At 52.8% G+C, this 23,144-nt stretch overlaps 2 protein-coding genes across 19 annotated transcripts; one reads left to right on the top strand and one right to left on the bottom strand.

Annotated features, from left to right (window-relative positions):
• Positions 1–261: 261 nt before the first annotated feature.
• On the bottom strand, positions 262–15,406 carry ANXA9 (annexin A9). 16 transcript variants are annotated; one of them, XM_070607101.1, is made up of 17 exons: positions 15,323–15,404; positions 10,122–10,212; positions 9,280–9,427; positions 9,075–9,153; positions 8,862–8,963; positions 8,289–8,374; positions 8,018–8,114; positions 7,085–7,179; positions 6,753–6,866; positions 6,441–6,531; positions 5,166–5,245; positions 4,920–4,979; positions 4,317–4,401; positions 4,103–4,198; positions 3,959–4,017; positions 883–1,005; positions 262–647 (listed from the first exon to the last, which is right to left on the bottom strand). In XM_070607101.1, exons 4-17 carry the CDS (start codon positions 9,106–9,108, stop codon positions 585–587), a joined length of 1,185 nt encoding a protein of 394 aa, XP_070463202.1. In that variant the 5' UTR covers positions 9,109–9,153; positions 9,280–9,427; positions 10,122–10,212; positions 15,323–15,404; the 3' UTR covers positions 262–584. The 16 variants fall into 16 exon arrangements, 10 of the variants coding, with proteins under 10 accessions (XP_070463202.1, XP_070463200.1, XP_008513164.1 ...); XM_070607099.1 differs by having other exon boundaries at positions 10,106–10,212; XM_008514942.2 differs by having other exon boundaries at positions 9,280–10,212.
• On the top strand, positions 14,037–23,045 carry CERS2 (ceramide synthase 2). Of its 3 annotated transcripts, none has more exons than XM_070607110.1 (11): positions 14,037–14,227; positions 19,135–19,308; positions 19,723–19,840; positions 20,050–20,168; positions 20,397–20,454; positions 20,556–20,606; positions 20,828–20,920; positions 21,111–21,239; positions 21,450–21,556; positions 21,692–21,845; positions 22,040–23,045. In XM_070607110.1, the coding sequence occupies exons 2-11, from the start codon at positions 19,136–19,138 to the stop codon at positions 22,178–22,180; spliced, it is 1,143 nt and encodes a 380-aa protein (XP_070463211.1). In that variant the 5' UTR covers positions 14,037–14,227; position 19,135; the 3' UTR covers positions 22,181–23,045. The 3 variants fall into 3 exon arrangements, with proteins under 3 accessions (XP_070463211.1, XP_070463210.1, XP_070463209.1); XM_070607109.1 differs by lacking the exon at positions 14,037–14,227 and adding an exon at positions 14,590–14,750; XM_070607108.1 differs by lacking the exon at positions 14,037–14,227 and adding an exon at positions 14,995–15,110.
• The last annotated feature ends 99 nt before the right edge of the window (positions 23,046–23,144 follow it).

The following is a 23,144-nucleotide window of genomic DNA, read 5'->3' on the forward strand; positions in this document are numbered from 1 at the left end:
GGTCCTTTGCTACCTCTGACCATTTCTGACCTCGCTGTGGTTCTCGGTGCTTTTTGCCTGAAATCTCCTGGGGAAAAGAGAATAATGGAGGTGGGGGAAGTTACTGAGGGGAGGCGGGTTGTTGATAACTGCAGCACTAGAGCCCAAAACAGGAATCCTATTGAATACCCAAGTGCACATCAAAGGCACCTCCAGCTTCAAGGCCTCCTCCCAGCCCACGTCCTGCTCCACCCGAACTTCAACCAGGGAACACGACGACAGTGAAGTTTGCCAAAAGAATTCAAGTATCAGTGAGATGTTCTGGCCAGGTTACGGGAAGGATGACTAGGGCAGAGACACCAAAGAGATCCCATTACTCCACACCCAAGACAGCTAGGGGACCAGGTGCAGACATCACTTTGAGATGAGGGAAATTAAGGGATTGAAAAGAAACTTTGAGTTCCAGCCTCAACAAGAAGCTGGAGCATGTGGTGCTCAGTGAGGGGTTATCCTATTTGGAGGCCCAGCTGGTCTCCTGCAGGCTCAGCCAAACACGGGAAGCTCAGATCCTTGAATGTCATGTGGCGATAGGGGGCAGGGAGGCCTCAAATGTCTTCAGCCCTGCATAGGGCTAGTAGGGCTGACCGGCAGTCCCCTTTCACTGCATCCTGCAGGCAAGAGAGTCAAGAGTTAGAAAGACCTACCATCACTATGGCCCAGGCACTCTGTCCCCTCCCTCATGCTGGGCCAGAGCTTGTCTGGTGCCTGGAGTCCTACACGAAATTAACAGAAGACTCATGAGTTCTCCAGGGCGTGACTATGCTTAGCTTTGTGCAGGGAGTATAGGGCGGAGGTAAGGGGCGAAGCTCTGGGACTCTAGGTTAAGAACTAGCCAAGTCTCACCTGGAGGGAAGAGTAGAGGGACTTCCCAAATTTCTTTTTGAACTCAGCTCGGATGCTTAGAAGGTCAGTCTCACTTCGAGAGACAAGGATACGCATCAGGACTTGGTAATTGGGCTCAGTTTCCTGGTGGGGGAAGAAACAGAATAGGGAGGGCGTGGTGGTAAGATTCTCACAGAGTAGGGATTGGACGGCATGGTGAATTATTCTAGGAAGTGGAAGTGAGGTCAGAGTCCAGGGAAAAGAGAAGTATACATTATCTAGGGGCAAAAATGATCAGAGTCCATCCTCATGGAAGATGATGCAACAGGAAAGATCAGTCTCTGTGAGGGCAGTGGAGTATTTCTGGTTCCTTCCACATGTCTTTCCTGGCCCTGCCACTAGCTTAGAGCCTCATTCCTCCAGAGCTTGGTGGTGGACAGGTACTCAAAGAAGGATAGAAAAGACTTGCTACCTATAAAGACTTCCAGGGTGAAAGCCAGGAAGACTGTTTTTAACTTCCAAGTTAATGAATGTCTAAGGAGGATACACCTACCCTATCCCGAAACTGAGTTGATGGGGCTCTGATAGTGAGAAGGGTTGTGTGACTTCCAGTTCTGATCCTGACCCACCAGGGCCATCTTGCACCCTCATCTTTACACATCAGTTTCTCCTAGTTGGACCCCTGGGGCTCAGCATCACTGTCCTCCTCCTATACCTGTACCAGGCCTCTTACTTTTTGGTTAAAGAAGGTCATGGAGGGTTCAGTTTAGAAATAATAGAGGTTCATCATCAGATCATGAATTATAATTGATTATAATAAGTAACGTGTTATCATGAGAGATTTCTAAATAAAAACTTTTGGTTGCAAAAATCCTATTTTTGTCATGAGCTGTGCACTGGTGCTGTCACTATTCCCTAATAGCTTCTTTTTCAGAGTTTCCTCAGTCACTTGACTCACGAGACCCTTCCCAGAACTGCCAGAAACCCACACTTATGGCATCCCCACAGATCATAAACTCCCAGGAAGAAGCAATAGAAAATGATGAAGTAGAAACAGAATGCTCTATTTCATTTGGACTCATTACCTAATTGTCAGTGGGCCTGATGGCTACGTTATTTTAAATTTCATGTGTCATCACTTTTGTATTGTGATAAAGATTGCTGATTGTTCCCCAGTATCCGTCCTTCCCTTCTTCTGACTCTTATTATTCTAAGTTGAAGACCTGAGACAAGAGTCACTCATTAACTGAATATTCCCATTGGTGTGCAAGTACCCTTTATGTCAAACCTATATTAAACATAATTCTAGTCTTGTTACCTGAGAATGTACTTGGTATCTCATACTGCCCCAGGATCTTTATAATGAACATTCATTTTATGGTTCAGAGTGGTCCAAATTTGTCCTGAATCAGCCTTCACCGAAGGTCCTTTTTCTGAATAAATACTCATCACAATCTATGTTTTCACACATTTCTCATAAAAGAATAGCACAGAAGCATCCTGACTAACTTTCTCCTTTTTAAAAACAGAATTTCAGAAAAATAGGCAAGGCTGTATTATTGTTTTGACTCCTACTTCTAAGATAAATGTAGCTTTTACATCCAAGAGCGTGGGTCCTGAGAGTTGTTGTTATTGTTAGTGCCATCGAGTTGACTCCTAGCGAGCCTGCGTACAGCAGAGGGGAAAGTGCCCGGTCTTTTTGCGCCATCCTCTCACTTCTGGAGCTATATCAGACAATGTTCTGCTGCTATTCACAGAGTTTTCAGGGCCAATTTTTTCAGAAGTGGGTCACCAGGTCCTTCTTCCTTGTCTGTCTTAGTCTGGGAACTCCGCTGAAACCTGTCCAGCGTGGGTGACCCTGCTGGTATTTGAAATATCAGTGGCATAGCTTTCAGCATCACAGCAGCCACCACAGTATGACAACCGACAGATGGAGGGTGTGGTTCCCTGACTGGGAAATGAACCTGTGCTATGGCGGTGACAGCGCCAAATCTTAACCACTATACTACCAGGGCTGGCTGTGCTGGGATACAAATTTGTTTTTATGACAGGAATTTAGACAGATAACCGCAACTCTTTAAATGAATCTTAGTGTTGACTCATTATAATACTACAGGCTTTATTGGGTAAGTACAATAATCTACTGTCAAAATGGAAACAAGTGCTTATATATACTGTCCTTTGAATAGCTATCAACAAGGCATGACGGTTTCTCCACCAGTACACTAAAAGCCATTCCATCTGCCAGAATGATAACTACTTTTATATTCTTCAAATTTTTGTTAGTTTTTATTTATAAGTTTTGGGGGACAGTTGTATTAACAGGAGATCTAGCTCAACGAGCAGAACGACTGGATTCTGTTGGTGAAATTACTCAAACCAAGGTTGCCAATTTAAGTGTGGGTAATGTGGAACACAGTCTGACCAGTGTGGAGAAAGGTGGTCCTGGGTGCTAAGAGCACCTGTGGCATAACTTATAGTGCAGACTAACACCTATGGTACAGACCAGGAGTTGACACATGGCAGGTAAATATCCTTTCGGACCATTATGTGTTTTGCAGGGAGATGATGTGACTTAATACCTGTGTGACCTTGGGCAAGGCACTTAACCTCTCTGTATTCTCTACTTCTCTGTAACCTCTACGAAACAAGGCTGGAGTGTGGCTGTGAGGATTCATTGAAATGTGTGTAACGTGCTCAGCAAAGGCCCTGACACACGATGAGCACCTGAGAAATGCTGGCTCCTGTCACTTTTCTTGATAGAGTTATCACCATCACCATTCTGGCAACAACTGAAACTGGACAAGGCACTGTCTTACAGAGCAAATTCATATCTATATTTGGCCAACTAGACATTAATTCAGCCAAAATTTTAGCTTCAGTGCCCCCTTTCAGTGTCAACGAAGTTAGCTGTAACCACAGCTCACTCCTCTACTCTTGAGAAGGCAGTTTATAAACCTAGGAAAAGAGAGCTGCTATGTATTTATAAAGTAAATAACGAGATTGTTACATTTTAGTGTGAAATGTTCCCTCTATCCCAGAAGGTGTCTCCCCCCATTTCTGTTCCAAAGGGAGGGAAAAGGAGCGTCCCCCTCACCTGGAGGGCTCGGTGAAGTTTATCAGCAAAGTACAGCGGTGTGTTCCTGATCACTGAGGCTGGAAGCAGAGAGCGAAAGGTGGAGAGAGGTAGCTCCCCTTCCAGGACAGACCCCTACCCCGCGTGTCTTGAGCAGGCCCCTACCTAGGCTGAGCAGAGGCCCCTGCGCATCCCTGTGGAAACGATGCCGGACAGTCTTCTCCAGCTCGTGCCCCGTGTCCCGCTGGTACTGATGGAACACTTGCGGTGTGCATGGGAGGCCATCAGAAAGACAAATGGGGACACGAACCCTGCCCCCCTTCCTCAGCCAAAACTCATCATTTGAGTAAGCTGGGGAGATAAGAAGGCTTGTGTGTACCTCGGACGAGGTGCTCAGGATTTCTCTGGGTGAAGACGAGGACCCACGTCCCCTTTGTGGTGGGTCCTTCAGCCCGCTTTAATGCCTAGGAGGGAGGAGCAAACCAGGATCGTTGGTTGGGGGCTGGGGAACCCTGGTTACGATGTTCCCAGAATCCATCGTGGTGATGATGGAAATGGGATTAACCTGTAAATTACTTGCTTTTTTAGTTTATTTATTTATTTTAAAGGTACAGGGCTAAGTGAGGGGCTCTGCTCTCACAGCCAGATACCCTAGTTTGGAAAAATCTTGGTTCTCAAGGAGTTAAATTACCCCCAAGGGAGGGTCTGAGGAGGGTTCCCCCACCCAAATGCCCATGAGAAGAGAATCTGTCAGTTGACAAGCTCACTTCTTATGAGTCCAGGAATCAGAGGCTAAACAAGTGAAAGGCTTCACCTGTGACACCATCTGACATCCCTGGCTTCATCATGTCACTGACGACTCCTTCCTCAAGGCAAGGACAGGTTTGCAGGACAAATGGGTATATGGGTCCCCGGCTGTAAGATCTGGTGGAGGAGGGTGTCCTATATGATGGCTGTGCAGACTCCTCAGTCCCTGACTCACCTGGACATCCTGTTCTGCCAGGTTATAGTCAATGATTCCACAGTAGCTCTCACGGCGCCCCTAAGAGGAGAAACTCTCTCAGGATGACTCATTGAGGAGTAGCTTTTTATCTCTAGGCCGACAAACCAAACCCTGGTCTCCCCCAAAGCCCTCTCTTGTTAATTATACCACAGCAACACTCCCCACTTTGTTCCACCCCCTTCCCAGTGGTGCAACTCCCTTCCCTTTCAGGCCAGTCCTCTTCACCTTGGCCAGGGCCAGGAGCAGGTCCTGCAAGATGCCACTGGTTTTAGATTTGATGTCCTCCTCGGCCTCCATCTGGAAATCTGGGGTAGGGTCAGGAGCTCTCTGAATCCTCCTGATTTTTCCTAATGTGGATATCTCCAGAACCTGTCAAATGTCTGACCCACCATACCCTGCCACCCCTGCCATCCCCTGCTTGGAGTAGCTTGATGGCTGCTAGATCCCAGGATGTAGGGCAGAAGCACCATCAGGGACACCCAAAAACATCCCTAAGCTGCGAGTAACCCATGCACTGTGGGATCATGTACTATGGGGTGGCCTCATCGACAAGCCCCAACCTGCTGGGGGCAGGAGGCATCTGTGATACAAGATTGGCCAGGCAGTGAGGAGGGGACAGGGAAACTCATATTAGGAAGTAAGACGGCTAGGGCCAGGCCCCCTCACTGGAGGTGAGAAAAGTGATGTGTGAGGTAGGATGTGAAGAAGAGAAAGAGCAAGAAAGGGAGAGAAGGAAGGGAAAAGAGAAAAACGGAAGCAAGAAGGAAGAGAGATGGGAGAGGGATTAAGAAGATAGGCCAAGTGCAACCAGAAGGATCTACAACTAGAATATACAACTATGTACTGGGGGGGCTTTGGGGAGAAGAAGAAGAAAAAAAAAGATTGGCAACAGATGCTAGCTCAGGTGCCAATCTTTAAAAAAAAAAGGAAGATAGGCCAAGATTGGACATCAAAGGCAACTTGGGGAAAACAACAGAAAGAGGTGGGGTGCCAAGATGAGGATGAGAAAAAGCTAGCTATCAATTAGTGGGTGAGGCATGCAGCCGCCAAACAGGGCCAGGAGCCGAGGGCCTGAGAGGTGACACCCACCACTTATTGAGCAGGTCCCCACCTTTCCCCTTGGCTGCAGCAAGGTTCCATTCAGCCCGGGATGTGGTGTGATGGCAGAATCAGCAAGGGGCTGGGAAGATGCCATGGTACCAGTGGGACTGTCACAATGCCCAACATTGTCATTACTTCGGAATCTTCCCCGGAGCCCCAGACTAAGATGGTTAATCACTGCTTCTCTTTCTTTAATGACCACATCTGGCTCTCTCCCCTGGGGAGACTGAGCTCTACTGGCAGGAGGGTGGGGTTTGGGGCAGTTGGGTGGGAGACTCCAAGGGAACAGAGCTTGGGCAGACAGGCTCCCAGAGGGCTCGCCTGTAGGGAGTGCAAGAGGAGAGGACTGTCCTGTGGATCCCCTTTCAGCTCTTGGAGCCCACGCCCTCCACGTTCTACCGTGTTTGTAGAAGGCCAGGCACTCTTGCAGCTGGGGTGGGGTTCGGGTGGCAAGAATTTCCATGGCCACATCCTCAGCAGAACTTGAGTCCTACAAGAAATTGGGAGGCCACTCTGAGACTGGGCCATGTCATTAACATGGCAGAGAGCAGATGCTGACCACATGTCCTTCTGGGTGAATCTGGGATGTCTAAAGGGGGCCACTGCCAAGACTACCCCTCCGGAGTGGGCAAAGGCAAAGCAGTCAGCCCTCTCCTCCCCTCAGTGGTGTACTGACTTCCCAGACACCCCAGCACGCCTCCTCTCCTGTACCTTCAAGGCTGTCCTCAATTGCTGGGCATCGAAACGGGCTGCAGGCTGCAGCAGAGCCACCACAATCCTCTCGAGGGAGCCGGAGAGGGCTGCCTGCAGGGACTGCAGCAGGTCCTACAACAAAACGTCCCCATGGTGGAGAAGCAGGCTTGGGGGTCAGGGCCTCGACATGTGGGGTGGTTTGGGAACCTCTGGCTGGTTTTCATCTTACCACTCACCCCAGGTTTAGCCAGGCGGCAGGGGTTGGCCTCAGCTGCTATTGCTGTACCCCCTGCCTTCCAGGGGGCTTCTCAGCCAAGTCCACTGCTCCTGGGAAGTCAGAGCGGTCTCACCTGTTGGGTGCGCTCCTGGAAGCCTCGAGAGATGAGCTGCCTTTGCTCTCTGCTCCGATTGGTCAGCACGTCCACAATGGCACTGCGGTCCACGCCTGAACCAAGGTGAGGTCTGGGCTGTCAGCTGGGCAGAGCCCACCCAGGGTCTTTACAGGGGTGGGATCCCCTTACTCCTTGGATTTGAAGCCTCCAGAGGAGAGAATAAGATCCAGGAAAGGATTGGGAAGGACAGGAGTAGGGGCTACAGCACCCCCACTTCCATTTGGTCTCAAGAGAAGATGCAAATAAGATGCCAAAATGGCATGCTAATCTGACCCAAATTTAGGCAAAGGTGGCCTGGTGTGGTGAGGGGGAAAAATGGTTTTTTGGGATCACAAACTTGGATTAGAATGCCAGTTCTGCCTTTATGAGCTGTGTGACCTTGGGCAAGCCTCTTACCTCCCTGAGCCCCAGTTTTCTCATCTGTAAAATGGAAATAACAAGACTTATCCTGGGGGCCGGCCCAGTGGCACAGTGGTTAAGTTTGCACGTTCTGCTTCAGCGGCCCGTGGTTCGCCAGTTCAGATGCTGGGTGCAGACATGGCACCACTTGGCAAGCCATGCTGTGGCAGGCGTCCCACATATAAAGTGGAGGAAGATGGACATGGATGTTAGCTCAGGGCCAGTCTTCCTCAGCAAAAAAGAAAGGAGGATTGGCAGCAGATGTTAGCTCAGGGCTAATCTTCCTCAAAAAAAAAAACAAAAAAAGACTTATCCCACAGGGGTATTGTAAGAATGGGTATGACACACCTACCATGGTACTTGCCATATAGGAATTAAGGCACTCCACAAACATTTATTGAGCACGGTCAGTTCCTCCTTCCTGGCTCCTTCTTGGTCTACAGACTGTTTTCTAAAAGGTAGATCTCCAAGCGCACTGGGAAAAGGGCTCACCTTGGCCTGCAATGGCCCTCAGCAGCCTCTGCACATCCTTGTCTGCACTGAAACTCAAGAATGTCCTGAGGGTGCCCAGGGTCCCCCAAGCTGCAGTCTGTAAGAGTGTGGGGGGAGCATCTCAGGTCTGCCAGTGCCCCCCCCCCCCAGTGCCCCAGCCAGACCACTGGCACGGCCTCAAGGCCTGCTCTCCCTTTTCCTATCCCCGACCCTCTCAGAGCCCCTGAGCTGATACAGGACAAACAATTCCTACAGTCCCAGCAGCACCCACCTTGCTGGCAAGGCCCAGGTGGCTGAGGATCTCCTGGGTCAGGGATGGTCCAGTCTTCCCACTGGTCACAGACATGGTGCAATGGGCTGCCCCAGGGAGAGAAACAGGAGCCAACTGAAGAGAACTTTTGGCCTTTTTGGCCTTTTTAGGACCCCTAGACACCGGAGTCCGGGCTCCCATTGCCCCCTCCTTTCCCTTGTTGCAGAAAAAAAGAACATCAACTGCTTGGCAGGTTTGGGAGCCCAAGTGGAGAGGTAAGAGGGGAGCCCCACCTCCGCTACCTCTCACCTCTCCTTCAGGAAGCAACGACTGATCAAGGATGCTGCTAGAACTAGCACGAAACAAACCCTCCCTGATTCCGGGGCTGGTTCCAAGGCTCCCCAACCCCTGGTCTGAGGTCCGCGTCCCGACCTTCCACGGCCTGGCTGGGTGTTGCGGGGGCCGTGTAGGGGAGGTGCGGCGACGTGGCAGGATTAAGTTTGTGGGGTGGGAGAAAACAACTAATGGCACCGTCCCCTGCCTTCGGCCCCAGCCTGCAAGTAAGCCCCTGCCCCTGCCCACAGAGCTGCCTACCTGCTGCCTGCCCTTCACCCTTGGAGTTTCCGGCTGGGCTCTTGAGGTCAGTGGGTGCAATCTCTGAGCTGTGAGTGTGTGTTCTTGCGGGTACATGGGTGCCTGGAAAAGGGAGCAGGCACTCATGTTAGAAAAGGAAAACTCCTTTGTCCCTCCCCTAAGTGATCAACAAGGTCTTCCCTCCCAGCGTGAGGGCCCAGGTCCAGTGCTTACCCAGAGGCGCTAGGAGCGAGGCGAGGTGTGTCATCTCAGCCTGGTGGCGTCCCTGTGTGGGCACCAGCTCCTGTGTGGCCTGGTAGAGGAGAGGAGGGCGAGTGCAGCCCAGGCTGAGCAGCCAGTCAGATGACCTCTCCAGCAGACCAGCCCCTGCTGTGTCTGGCACTGGCCCCTCCCAACGTGGGAGAGGACCAGGCTGTACCTGGTTCCACAGGCAACACCTCCCCACAGAGCATCTCTCCTCCCAGGAATGGGGCCTCAGCCCACGTGAGAGAACCCCGCTAGGCCTCTCAGCTGCTCAGCCTGGACACAGAGGGCTTTGTGTACTGGCTCTCCCTGTGGGGTTCTGCCTGTGAAGACCAGAGAAACCCAGTCTTGAGTCCAGCTTCTGACCTGGCTCTGCCTCTGGCTCCAGCTCCCTGGGGGGGGGCAGGTCAGACAGGCTCCACGCTGATTTCGGGGCTGATACCAGCAGGGCACCCCAGCCTGCACCCCAGAGGGGGTCCCAACCCAGAAATTCACTTGACTACTGCCTAATTAGACCAGCCAGCCTGGGTGGGGAAGGCGAGGGGTCTGTTCATATCTATGGGGAAGGAAGGGCACAGGTATTGGGGGGTGGGAAATGATCAGCAGAGTCAGAAGAGAAAAATGAAAAAATTGTTCCCTGGGGACAGAAGCACCACGCTCCCAAAAGGCGATCAGGAAATGCGGGAGGCTCCCTGGCTCCCTGAGTCCCTGTGTCTCAGAGTCCCTCTGTTGCCTTTTGGCCGCCAGGGCTGTTTTAGCTGCAGGTGATGCAACCCCAGCAGCTGGGCTGAGGCTGGCAGTGCACAGAGCAGCAGGTGAACAGTCCTGGGGAGCCTCAGGGCCCCTGCGCAGGCCTCACAGCCAGCTCCCTAGGCTCTGGGAGCAGTCTCCTTCCTGCCTCCCTAGAGAGCTTAGGTGGGGGCTGGGCACAGAAGCCAGAGAGCTGTCTCCACTCCTCTGCCACTGTCCCAGCCCAGGAAGGCCCTCAGTGGTTTTCCTACGTTCCTGAGGAGGGACCTGCAGCTCTTCCTCACAGCAGACCAGGCCTAGGGAGATGCCACGAAGGGAGATTTCCATGGTGGCAGTCACTGCCCCTTGCTTTTCTCTCCTGTTAGAGGGGAAAACATACACTGTTTTTTCTTGGAGAACAAAAAACATGCACCAGTTTTTGCTGGAGAACATGGGTTCATTCCCCAGCTCTGCCACTAGTCATGTTCTATAACCTTAGCTAGTCATCGCAGGTCTTTGCATCTCTGTTTCTTTACCTGGAAAAATAGGAATATTGGGAGAGTCGGGGGGGCGGGGTGCACCCTGGGGTATCTGAAGATAGGTTTCCTGGAGGATTAAATGAGGTAATACATGTGAGGGCATTTGGCAAAGTGCCTTATAAACTAGGGTTGCCAGATTTAGTAAATAAAAATACAGGACTTGGGCCAGCCCAGTGGTGCAGCGGTTAAGTGTGTACGTTCCACTTCTGTGGCCCTGGGTTCGCTGGTTCGGATCCCAGGTGTGGACGTGGCACTGCTTGGCAAGCCATGCTGTGGCAGGCGTTCCACATATAAAGTAGAGGAAGATGGGCACCGATGTTAGCTCAGGGCCAGTCTTCCTCAGCAAAAAGAGGAGGATTGGCAGTAGTTAGCTCAGGGCTAATCTTCCTCAAAAAAAAAAAAAAAAAATACAGGACACCCGGTTAAATTAGAATTTTAGAAAAACAACAAAGAATTTGTTGGTATTAAGAATGACCCAAATATTTCATGGCATATACTTGTTGTTTATCTGAAATTGTAATTTAACTGAGCGTCCTGGATTTTACCTGGCAAGCTGAAAAATGGGACTCAGTTTCAGCTTGGTGGTTAAAAGCAAAGGTTCTGGAGCCAGAGTCCTTAGACTCAGAATTCTGGTCTGCTGTGTGACCTTGACAACTACGTAACCTTTCTGTACTCAGTTTCCTCATCATCAAAATGGAGATGATAATAGTGATTATATTGTAGACTACTGTGAGAATTAAATCAATTAATACATCTAAAGCACTTGAGAAGAGTGCTGGGCACAGAGCGGTAAGTACACATGTCCAAATATTAACTGATATATAATAATAAATATTGTTGTAATGTTATTTTATATTAATAACTGTTATTATTAACGTGTCTACCTAAGAAGTCCAATCTTAGCTCTTTCCTGCAACTTCTTTCTCGCCAATCCCCAATCTGGCCACAAGAGGGCATCAGCAGCCACTGAGAGTCCGGAGCCCTCTAGTGGCCGCTGCAGGTCTCTGAGACTCTGGCTGCACACACGTATCAAGGGGCCTCGTGTCCACTTGTCGGGAAGTGCAGACTCCTGAGGACATCAGGTTCCTAAGAGGACTTGGTGGGCGGGCAGATTCAGGGGAAAAGCCTCGGGTAGACATCTACTCATAGGACCCCCCTGAGACAGACCTCAGGACACATGCAGGAGACCTCCTAGGCTGGGTTACTGCTTTACAGTGGCTCCACAGCCAAAGTCCCCGTGCCTTCAGCTTTCTGTACCCTTTAGAGCCTCTGCTGGGCACACGTTCCAAGAAGGCTTGGAAGGAAATGAAGCGAGAGAGAGGGCTCTTGTTTCCCCAGTGCAAACCTCTGCAAGGGACTCCTGGCTGACCTGCAAAGCTGAACTCTGGATTTGGAGAAGGCAGGCAGGAGCCCAGTCACCTGGCAGAAGCGTAGTCCTAGTTGCCTAGGAGTGTGAGGACTATATGTGATGCATTTACAATCGCTCCACCGAAACTTGGTGGAATGTCACTTCTTTTGTTCCTTCGTTTTGTTTTGTTCAATTCCAGGGACAGATTGAGGTTGTTTTCATATTTACTAATCACCTTCCACCATGCTCTAAATTTTAGAATTTCAGTGTTGGAGATCTTAGAGATGACCTGGTCTGCCCCGCTCTCGTTACTGACTCTAGGAGGTCAAGGTGTTGGAACTAGAATCCAGGTCTCCTAACTCCTTCTCAGTGTTTTCTTTATCATTCAGATCAAGTCATAGCTGATTTGGGGTCCCTCTTAGTGGACTACAGGGGGACAAGCAGTAATATATAGTCTCAGCTGTTCGCTCATGAACATTTCAATTCTTAACCATCTTGCTTTTTTTTGCAAATAAATTGCACGATTTCAGAATACATAGATATTCCTCCTGGCTATTTTTCTTCTTGTTAGGAAATTTTTCTCCCCAGAACTCTTGGCACCTGAATTCCTCCGCTCATGTACTAGCCAAGCTCCACTCCTTTACCCAAATGGGCTTCTGTGTTACACAGCCAGCCTGACCTGGGAAGACCCACTTTCCACAACTGGGGTCCATGTCTTTGCCTGTCCCAGACGCCTGTACTCAGATATCTACATCTCAGGCTGAAGGCCTGGTGGTGTCCTCTGCCTCCAGACACCTCAGTAGCCCAGCAGCCCAAACGGAGGAAGTGAGTCATAGCAGGGCAGGCAGCTTGGGGCACTATGGGCGTGGCCATGCCGGCCCGGTGCAGTGGGGGATGGGTCAGAAGGGCTGAGATAAAAAAATCCCCTGGTTCAGCCAAGGTGGTGTGTCTGTGTGTTCGAGTGTGTCCTAAGTATGTTGACAGAACTGGTAGCATCCTTCTAATACTGCCTGAGGTCCAGCTTTTCATTCTCCATCCACCTTCTTCTTTGTCTCCTGGAGGAGGTGTACACCCTCTTATCTTTATTTCTCAGGCCCTGGCAATCCAACGTCTGCCCCAAAACTTCGCCTCCCTACTGCTATCTTAAAAACAAGGTCAACGGTCTTCAGTCCTCCAAGGAATCATTTAAAAAGTCTGGTGGGGACCTTGGGAAAGCCTGGCATCTAGGAAAACTGCCTGATAAAAGGGTTCAGAAGCTAAAGGAGGGGAGTCAAGTAGGACAGAAGTGTGGGGAGGAGTTAGAGAGGGACCCAAGGGTTAGCCAAGGCCCAAAGAGGAGACACTGGGACCCTGCTGGAAAAGAGTGTGTGGGTGTTTGGCAGTCTGGGGAGGGCGCTGGAGAAAGGTAGGGGGAACTTTGGAATTGGGAGGCTGAGAGGGGGAGTGACAAAGGGGTAGAAGAGGTAAGAGAGGTTAATAAGGGAGGAGTTCAGCCTGGGGCGAAGGAAAACAGGGCTGGAGGGGTTGCTGGGAACTGGAAAATCAGGCAGTCTGGGGCTGAAAAAGGCTGAAGAGTCCCCTGGGGGCTGCTTCAGGGGCGAGCTGGGCCAGGGGTGGGCCAACAAGTCTCATTCCTCCAGCGGTAGGCCAAGGCCGGGGTCTCCCTGCAAAGAGCCAACGAACAAACATGTTGGAATTCAGGCAGCTTCTGCCTCTAGCTCTCCAGGAAGAGGCTGAGGTGAGGGCCAAGCTCTCAAACTAGATCAGCAGGAGGTCACACTCTTTCCTAAGAGAACTGTCAAAGCACCTGCACTTGACAGATAAACCAGCAAACAAGCCACTGTGGGAGGTTCTAACCGAGAGAGCCTAAAACCGCCAACATTTCATCACGGTAAAAAATTGTTACATCTACAAGGAGTAAGTTGTAGCTCTCTGTAAACCCTCAGACGCGTCTTAGTGACGCTCTGTCCACGCTAAGAATCAAGGCCAGTTTTCTAGGATAAACATGTTGCATCTTCCTGAAACATCAATTTTACCAAACTAAGGGAAAAACATTTTTTAATATGAACTTGAACACAGATAAACGTGGTGTAGATTGAAAACTAAATACATTCTACAAAAGTTGGGGCTTGGCTCTGAAGGGTCTCCTGCTGTAGGGGGTGTGTGCCACTGGCGGCAGGTTCTACAGCTGTTGGGTGGAAACGCTGTCTGCTTTATGGCGGGGGGCCCTCGGGGTCGCAGGCTCCGCGCTGGGTCGGCCCTGGAGGGGCGGTCGGCCTCGGTGCGCGGCAGAAACTCGGGCAGGACTCCCGGGACTGCGCCCGCCCGGAGCCCGGGCGCCCTCCTCCCTCGGCCGCCCCATGGGGCTGGAGGTGGGAAGTGTGGCAATCGGCCGGGCCAGGGAACTGGGGGCCGCGGCCGGCTGAGGTCGCGGACCGCAGTGAGGGCGGGCGGGGTGGGGCAGGGGCACGGCCGCTCCGCGCTCTGGATCCCCCGGCACCTCGCAGGTCTGTCCCGGGGTCCCCGAGGCTACGTCGCATCCCTAACGGCGAGATCAGAGCGGCTGGAAGAGCCCCTCACTGCCTCCCCGCGCCAGGGACTCCTCCCCGGAGCCGGGGTGGCAGCAGGCGCGGCCGCGGGGCCCGGCGCGGCGAGGGCTCGGGCCCGGGGCGCAGCCGCGCGCCCAGGGCTGGGGCGAGGGCGGCGGCGCGGGGAGCGGGGCTGGGCGCGGCTGCCGGCGCGGGGGCCCCGCCGCCTGCCCGCCTCCCCGGCCGCGGCCCCCGCCCAGTCGCCGGCTCCGGCGTCGCTCGCGGCCTTTCTTCCCCGAGCTGGGCTCGCGCTCGGCTCGGCCGGGCTCGGCGGCAGCAGGAGGAGGAGGAAGGAGGGAGGGAGGGAGGGAGCGGGCGGGCGGAAGGGGGAGGAGAGGAGCGAGGCAGCCAGTCGGAGGGGCCCGGAGCAGGACGAGGAGAGACGGCGCAGCGGCTCCCGGCCCGGCCAGCCCCACGACGCCGCCGCCGCCGCCGCCGCCGAGTGAGTCGGGACCCCCGTCCGGAGCCCGCGGCACGCGTGCCGCGGGGCGGGCGCGGCGGCGGGAAAGTTGGGAGGAGCGGGGGCCGCTGGGCCGCGGCTCCGCGGACAGGGCCCGCCGGGGAGGGCCGGGGGCGCGCGGCTGGGGGGGCCGGGCGCAGACCCGGGGGGCGGGCAGGGACGGGAGCGGCCGCGGCCCGGGCCCGGCGCGGCGCGCTCATGGCGGCGGCCCGGGGCAGGGCGGGCCGGAGCGCGTCGCGGGAGCGGCCGGGCCCCCAGCGCCGCCGGAGGGCAGGCTGGCCGCGCGCCGGGCCGTTCTCGGGCGCGCCGCCCCGAGCCCCGAGCAGCCCCACTGGGCAACAGGTAGGGGCTGGGATGTGGGGCTGGGGCGGGGGCTGCTGGCGGGGGGGCCCGAGACCCGGGCGCCCCTTTGTTGGGGAGCAGAAGAGTTCGGTGACCATTAGCGCGAGAGCCCCCAGCCTGGCAGGGGGCCCGCGGCGTCGCCCCCGGCCTGGACGGGTCCCGTGGCTAGAGTGGGGCGGGAGGAAGGGAGTCTGGCTTCTTTTTCTTCTTACCGGCCCACTGTACCCACTCCGGGAGGGAGGTCAGAGCGTCCATGTGCTTAACGGGAAACAGGAAGGAGTGGCTTTGAGTGTCTGGCCTGGCCCCCTAAGGCCAAGGCTCTTATACCGTTATGGGGTGTGTGGGGCTGGGGGAGGGGAGGTCTGCTGGTGAAACTGGTTTTCTGGGCCACAGCTTGCTAATTACTGGCCCGGAGGCTCTCTGGCAAGTGGGTTAATTGCAGGTGTGTGGCACTAATTTTTGGCCTGAGCTTGGGGGTTTCTCTCTCTCTCCCCAAGCCAGACTCCTGGCATCAAAACCTGGTGTCAGTCACCTGAATTGCCAGGCCCAGGAGTCAAGGGATTCTGGGGACCCTGAGGAATGGAGTGAGCCCTTCTTCCCTGGGGAATTGAGTCAGGTACAGCCTCCAGCAGACAATCACTTCCACATCTGTGTTGGGGGTCGCTATCCCATGCCAGAGTCTAGGTGACTGGGTCTGAATGTGAGTGGCTGACTGCACTTGTGATGAGGCTCGTAAGGGTAAGGACTTGTCCCTTAGGGCCTGGCCCTAATCATACAGTGACCTGCACAGACTGTTCTAAAGAGAGTTGGTTGTCTCCATTGCTACCCCACAATCCACTCCACTAACTGGGGCCTCTGGAAGGGCCTCCTCTTTTCCCGGTCACTGGTCACAAACTGGCTGATCCTTTACTGTACCTTTCAGCACTGTCCCCCCAAGCTGCCAGCCTCTCTCTGCCCCTGGGGGCTGTGGTCTGGTGCAGCATTTGGCTATGTTGGGGCCTCTGGTGGGGCAGCCCAGACAAACTAAATTTTGGGACCTATACTGCAAGCTAGAGCAATGACAGACCTCTCCTTGGCTTCATCCATTGCTCGCACGCAGCCTTCTAGTTCATGACCTGCTGTTACTGCCTGAAAAGAAAGTTTTCGACAAGGAATACTATTCAGGTCCTCTTGCACTTCTTTCTTGTAGTCCTTCAGGCTTCAGTGGAAGCCAGGGGCCTGTGGGACCCTCTCTTCCTCACTCCTCTCTTGCTGATCCTATTATATTTTCCTCAGTTATTCGTCCAAGTTCTGAGAGCAGGGGGACTGTTGTTGCATTGAGTCTGTGAGATCCGTTCCTCACAGACTCAAACTTCTGTTCTCCCAGCCCTCTGGGTCTACAAGCCTCCATGGGGACCCTCTGCCCCTTTTCATCTATCTGTGAGGCTCTGGCAGGGGTCGGTCAGAGTTAGGGCAGAGGGTGGGGGCTGGGTGGAACCCCATTCAAGTTCCTGGTAATCCAATGCCATGAAATCCCTGCTCTGCTGGCCCCTCTCCAGCTGTGCCTCAGAAAGTGGTGTCTGTGTCTCTGAGGCAGGTGTGTGTGAGAGAGAATCAGGGAGAGAGACACACATGCCCTATTCTTTCTTCATGTGTGTGGAGGAGTAAATTATGTGAGTGGAAAAATATCAGTAGGTGTGATTTTCTCCGCCAGAAAATCAAGTAACTGTCCTGAGGGCCAATGGGCCCAGGAAAAGCAGGCTGGGCTCCCTGTCCCTAGTGCATCCCCTTTTCATGCCCCAGCCTTTTGAACCCCCGACGCATTGCGCTCTGCGCACTCTCCGCTCACACCTGGCTCCCTGCTTGGAGTGGGAAGCGGGTAGGGACTGTCTTGTCTTGGGTTGAGATAGTTGCAGTCTCCTGGTGCTGGCCCTTGACCACTCTCTGACACTTTCTCTGCCTGCCTCCCCAGCTCCTCACCTTCTTTGTAGGAATAAGACTGGCATAAAACATTCCTGTGCCCCAGGATTCAGCGAGAGGGGCTCCAACGACACCATGCAGGACTGCAGCCAGCTCTCTGAATCTTTAATCCTCAAAATGTCCCTGACAAGAGAAACTTCCCTGCCAGTCTCCACTGACCAGGGTGGGGATGGGGCCCAACTTCTAGGCCTGTCTGTGCCCTTGGCTTTAGATCTCAATGGAGGACAAGTTGGGCTCCAAGAGACATGGCGGTCAGGTGACTGGGTCAGATATTTCCCCACCTCCAGTCAGGCTAAGCAGTAAAGGTGGGAAAGAAGAGCCGGAAGTATGCTACCACATCCAGGCCTTGTCCCTTCTCTGCATTTTCTGTAAATTTTCTCTAGGAAAGAAAGTGTGTGTGTGTGTTTGTGTGGGGAAAGTTCCGCTGTGGATAATTATGTTTAATTTTGTTCAGTTCAAAAGGCTTCCATCTCTTTAACTAATTAAATATTTATTCTGGCTAAGGTGGAGGGGGAAGGGGCAGTGCTGAGTTGAGGCCTTGAGTCTGTAAGTGTGTGTGTGAATGTGAGTGTGTGAGAGTGTGTGTGAGATTGGGGGAAGGTGGAGCTGAAGCTACTTTATTGTCAGTGCTGACCTCTGATTTCATCTAAGAGAGCAGTGACCAGGAGTAGGGACAAGAGGGTAAAGTCCTTGAGCTGGAATACTGACCCGTGACAGGCTGAGAGGGATTTCGCAAGTGCTTCTGTGGTGGGTGGGGGCGGAGCTGCCGGAGAGGCAGGCGGAGGACCAGCCCAGCTCAGCTGTGATCTGATCAGCCTTCAGCCAGTGGCACCAAATGGTCTCCAGTGCACAGTGGAGAACAATCTCCCCACTCTTTCCTCTCTGGCTGGGAGGGGACCACCTTCCTTCGGTGTCAGCTTTTAGTCTCAAGTCCAGTCTGAATACCACTACCTCTCCTCCCTCCTGGGAGGATGAGGGGTGGGGAGCCTGGAAAATAGTGCCATTATCATCCTGCTGGCATTCATTGCTGAGTCCCAGGACTACAGGTGCTGTGCTGGGCTCAGCATCTCTGACTCTTCAGGACCAACTTGCTGCCTCTCCTAGCCCCAAGCAGCTGCTGTCTCCTCATGAGCCACAGACCACTCCCTCCCTCATTCCAGAATCAAGTGGTCACTACCACCTTGTTGATCCTTTCTCTTTCAGTGGAGGAGAGTGGGGAGGCGGGCAAAAGCAGCAGTTCTTTCCTGAGCTGAGGAAGTTTGTGATGGGTGTTCCCTTGCAGACTAGTATTTTATTTTCTAGATGAGCCTTAATAAGAAATAGCTCCCCATTCCACCAGATGTCTTGGTTCTCTGTCCCCTGGATCCCTCTGCCTCTGCAGCCTTGCCTTCACTTTGTTTCTGAAAAGAGTCTTCAGACAGGCTTCTTCTGCCTTATGTTGGGATATATGGCTTGGCACGGGGTGTTAATCTTGTGTGCAATCAGTTGATGTCCACTGATTGTCCTGGAGCTCAGCATCATCTGGGGACATAATTTTGCTTTACTCTGGCCTCTTATTTTCCCTTGGGACCTGCTGCCCAGGTGGCTTGGAGGGGAGGAAGAAGTGTTTGCCCTAGCCCTGCAGTCTGTTTTTGGGCTTCCCTAGCAAGGAAGCTTCCAGCTCTGGGTTGGCTTGGGGCTGGAGGGGGTGCCTGGAGAGTGTGGGGAAAGGGGGGTGCCTTTGACTTCACTCAGATTGTTGGCTACAGCTTCTAGGGCCAGATCCTGCCTGTCCTCCATGTTGGGATAGCAAAATGATGGGGAGACCCTGAGGTTCTTAATTCTAGGGAATCAGGACTTCTGGGGGGTGTTAGTATCACCTTCGGTTGCTGTAAATAGTAAATGTTAGGACCAGAAAGCCACCATATTACAGATGAGGAAACTGATTTGTTCAAGGCCCCATGGCCAGGACCAGAATCCAGAGCTTGAGTCTCTGCTCCTTCTGTTACACCATAAAAACTTTCATCTCTCTCCTCCCCTGTAGCTGCCTCCTTTGATGTCCTCTACCTCTCCCCTCCTCACTCAGGATGCTCCAGACCTTGTATGACTACTTCTGGTGGGAACGGCTGTGGCTGCCTGTGAACTTAACCTGGGCTGATCTAGAAGACCGAGATGGACGTGTCTATGCCAAAGCCTCAGATCTCTATGTCACACTACCCCTGGCCTTGCTCTTCCTCATCGTTCGATACTTCTTTGAGCTGTGAGCGTACCAGCCTACCCCCATGCCTTCCCTGGCTGCCAGCCACACAGTTTCTTACACTTCAAGTTTGTCTCTTGCTGTTTAATTGGTCCTGGACCCTGGTGTTGTGGCCACCCAGGTCCCTGCCTACTGTGTCCCCCGCTGAAGGCAGCATTGTCTTCCTGAGGGCTCAGCACCCCCAGGCCCTTTCCTTCAATGGTTATTTGTTCTCACCCTCCACCCCCCCTGGTCATAGTGAACACAGGCAGCTTTGTCAGCTATGGGCAGCCCAAGGAGGCCAGAGAGGGGGTTGCCGGGAAACTGAGGCCCAGGATAAAGTTTCCTGAGCTGGCAGTCCTCTCCCCTCCCAGCTTAGGGGCTACCAAGAGGTGCTTCAAGAGAGCCAGACACTTCTCACTCATATCCCTTCCCCAGTTATGTGGCAACACCACTGGCTGCCCTCCTGAACGTAAAGGAGAAAACTCGGCTGCGGGCACCACCCAACCCCACCTTGGAGCATTTCTACCTGACCAGCGGAAAGCAGCCCAAACAAGTATGAGCTGCAGACCCAGCGCTGGGAGTTACTGAGTTCTGGTGGGGAGAGGAAAGGGAGGGACAGGGTTGGAGTGCCAGCTCTGGTGGGTGAAGAGATGGGAAGGCAGTGGTGCTGACTTAGGTTATTACGGGAGAGGGTAGGAGGTGGGGGGCCCTGCTGAGTTCTGAAGCCCAGCATAATAAGTGAAGCTCCTTTATTACAACCAGGCGGAGGTAGAGCTTTTGTCACGGCGGAGTGGGCTCTCTGGCCGCCAGGTAGAGCGCTGGTTCCGCCGCCGCCGCAACCAGGACCGGCCTAGTCTCCTCAAGAAGTTCCGGGAAGCCAGGTAGGGGAGGCTGGGGCAAGAGAAGCCAGGCGGCAGAGGAAGGTCTGATGTATGTTGCTGGGCGGGTGGGCCATGGCTGTATGCAGGGACAGATTGTACAAAGGTGAGGAGGTGAATTTGTTTTTTAATGATATTCTTGAGAGGGTATCCGGGGGCACTTGGGGGCTGTTGGAGGGTTGTGCCATTCTCCTACCCGACTCTCCTAGCTATTTCCACTTTGTCTTCCAGCTGGAGATTCACATTTTACCTGATTGCTTTCATTGCCGGCATGGCCGTCATTGTGGATGTGAGTGGGGATTACTGGGAGGTGGGAGTAGGTTCTCTGGCAAGGTGGAGTGAGGCCGTAGAATTTGGGTCCCTCCTCTTAACCTTTCACTCTCTCTGCAGAAACCGTGGTTCTATGACATGAAGAAAGTTTGGGAGGGATATCCCATACAGGTATGAGATGGGGTCCAAATCCTTAGATGGGGATGATTAAGAGAATCAATGTAGGATAGGAATAGGATGTACATACCCTTATGAAGAGATGATCTCTGGAGCACATGGCAGAAGGGACTGGAGTCAAACCTCACCTCAGGGCCTAGAAGGGCTGGGTTTAGAGAGGTGAGACCCTTGGGTCCAGTTGCGCTGGGGTCCCTTACTTTTTTCTCCTCTTCCAGAGCACCATCCCTTCCCAGTATTGGTACTATATGATTGAACTCTCTTTCTACTGGTCCCTGCTCTTCAGCATTGCCTCTGATGTCAAGCGAAAGGTGGGTCAAGGGGCTGTGCCATTAAACCTAGGAGCCAGCATGAAGCCCTGGGATGAACAGCCTAGTCTTGATTTCTGGGTGCTTTGGATGGTGCTGTGGGATAAGGGGCACTAAAGTTGAGGGGGAGGAAGAACGAACACTGAGGGCTGAGGAACGGGAAAGTCCTCCGGAGCCTGCATCTTTCCTGCAGGATTTCAAGGAACAGATCATCCACCATGTGGCCACCATCATCCTCATCAGCTTCTCCTGGTTTGCCAATTACATCCGCGCGGGGACTCTCATCATGGCTCTGCATGACTCTTCAGACTACCTCCTAGAGGTCAGGCTCCCTGGGCATTTCTTCACACCTAGAGACCCTGGTACAGGTTCTCCTGTCCCTCTGTCTTTTTTTTGGTGGTGCTGTGGGGTTTGACATTCCTGGGACCCAAGGAAGTGGGGGCACAGAGCCAGTGTGGTAACTGGAGCATATATATGAGTGTATATGGGAGAGTCAGGAGCCCACGATGATGGATGGGGGCTATCTATGCAGTCAGCCAAGATGTTTAACTATGCGGGATGGAAAAACACCTGCAACAACATCTTCATCGTCTTCGCCATTGTCTTCATCATCACCCGACTGGTCATCCTGCCCTTCTGGTGAGTAGGAAGCCAGACTATACTCCTGTTCTCAAGAAATCAGGAGTCTTGCCTCCCCCTGCTCATTTATCTATCCTCTATCTTAACCCCTTCCTTTCTGTGTGTACAATTCTGTCTCTCCTTTCCTGCCCCCAGGATCCTGCATTGCACCGTGGTGTACCCACTGGAGCTCTATCCTGCCTTCTTTGGCTATTACTTCTTCAATTCCATGATGGGAGTGCTACAGCTGCTGCATATCTTCTGGGCCTACCTCATTTTGCGCATGGCCCACAAGTTCATAACTGGAAAGGTGAAGGCTCTGTCCCTATTGTGTAGGCCCTAGTACCCTCAACTCTACTAACTGCCCAAACTCCCTCCCTTACCAGCAACTTGCTAAAAAAAAACTGCTCTGAGGCCCTGGATATGGCTGGAATAAGCCTGTGGAGCGAGGCAGTCCTTAGTGGTTTGAGGACATCCTGTAACGCTTCTTATCCCTTTCCACAGCTGGTAGAAGATGAACGCAGTGACCGGGAAGAAACAGAGAGCTCAGAGGGGGATGAGGCTGCAGCTGGGGGAGGAGCAAAGAGCCGGCCCCTAGCCAACGGCCACCCCATCCTCAATAACAACCATCGTAAGAATGACTGAACCATTGTCCCTGCTGCCCCTCAGATTAATGCATAAAGCCAAGGAACTACCCCAGTCTCCCCCAAGGGTCACTTTAAGCTCTGGGGAGAAAGGAGAAAGCAGAAAGCAAGAGGAGAGAGTTCTTCTCTGTGTCCCCTCCCCCTGCTTCTTTGTCACCCAGTTGCCTTTAAACACATTCTAACCAGCCTATCCTCAGGTAGAGGGGAGGTCGGTTCTATCCTTTGTTAGAGGGGATGGTCTCACTTTCCAAGTTGTCCTTTCTATTGCTTTTGAGACCTTTCCTCAGCTCTGGGGGTGAGGGTTACAACTCACATTCCTCCTTCTTCAGAATTTGGCCCTAGCTGTTTGCCTTTGACTCCCTGACCTCCAGAGCCAGGGTCGTGCCTTACTGTCCCATCTGTGGGCCTCATTCTGCCAAAGTGGGACCAAGGCTCACCTTCCTAAGTTCCCTAACTCGGGCCAGAAGCCAAAGCTGAGCTGACTTTAACTTTTTCCCTCCTAAGATGCAAGTGAATAGAGTGTAGGAGGGTGCACATGACCCTTACCCTACCTCTGCCAAAAAGTGGGGGCCATACGTGGACCGCTCAGACGGTCTTTGTGTTACTTCTCTGCCAGCTGTCCCTGTAGTCACAGGTCCAAGATCTTACTGCCTCCTTTCTCTGGCCTCTTCCCCTAGGCTAGCTGGTTTGGAGTAGAATGGCAACTAGTTCTAATTTTTATTTATTAAACATTTGGGGTTTTGGTTCTAAAGCCAGAATTACAGCTAGCACCTGGCATTTCAGCAGAGGGACCACTTCAGACCAAAATGTACTGTTAATGGTTTTTTTTAATTAAAATATATTAAAGATTAAGTGAAACATGGCAACAAGTGTCTGAGACTATTAGGAATTGAGAAGGGGGATCAACTAAATAAACTAAGGTAGTCTTCCTCATGCCTTCCTCATGGTTATGTAACATTTTGTTT

The sequence above is a fragment of the Equus przewalskii genome, unplaced genomic scaffold (assembly GCF_037783145.1).
Source record: "Equus przewalskii isolate Varuska unplaced genomic scaffold, EquPr2 ChrUn-10, whole genome shotgun sequence".
Classification (NCBI taxonomy): domain Eukaryota; kingdom Metazoa; phylum Chordata; class Mammalia; order Perissodactyla; family Equidae; genus Equus; species Equus przewalskii.

What these genes read in the sequence shown, in the direction of transcription:
- ANXA9 (XM_070607100.1), bottom strand. Translation starts at nt 9,108, where the DNA reads ATGACACACCTCGCCTCGCTCCTAGCGCCTCTGG. An exon ending in TCCAGGAGCGCACCCAACAG is followed by an intron (nt 6,867 to 7,084) that starts GTGAGACCGCTC and finishes GTTTTGTTGTAG; the next exon opens with GACCTGCTGCAGTCCCTGCA. An exon ending in TGCTCCTGGCCCTGGCCAAG is followed by an intron (nt 4,980 to 5,165) that starts GTGAAGAGGACT and finishes TTCTCCTCTTAG; the next exon opens with GGGCGCCGTGAGAGCTACTG.
- CERS2 (XM_070607110.1), top strand. Translation starts at nt 19,136, where the DNA reads ATGCTCCAGACCTTGTATGACTACTTCTGGTGGGAACGGCTGTGGCTG. An exon ending in GCGGAAAGCAGCCCAAACAA is followed by an intron (nt 19,841 to 20,049) that starts GTATGAGCTGCA and finishes TATTACAACCAG; the next exon opens with GCGGAGGTAGAGCTTTTGTC. An exon ending in AAGAAGTTCCGGGAAGCCAG is followed by an intron (nt 20,169 to 20,396) that starts GTAGGGGAGGCT and finishes TTTGTCTTCCAG; the next exon opens with CTGGAGATTCACATTTTACC.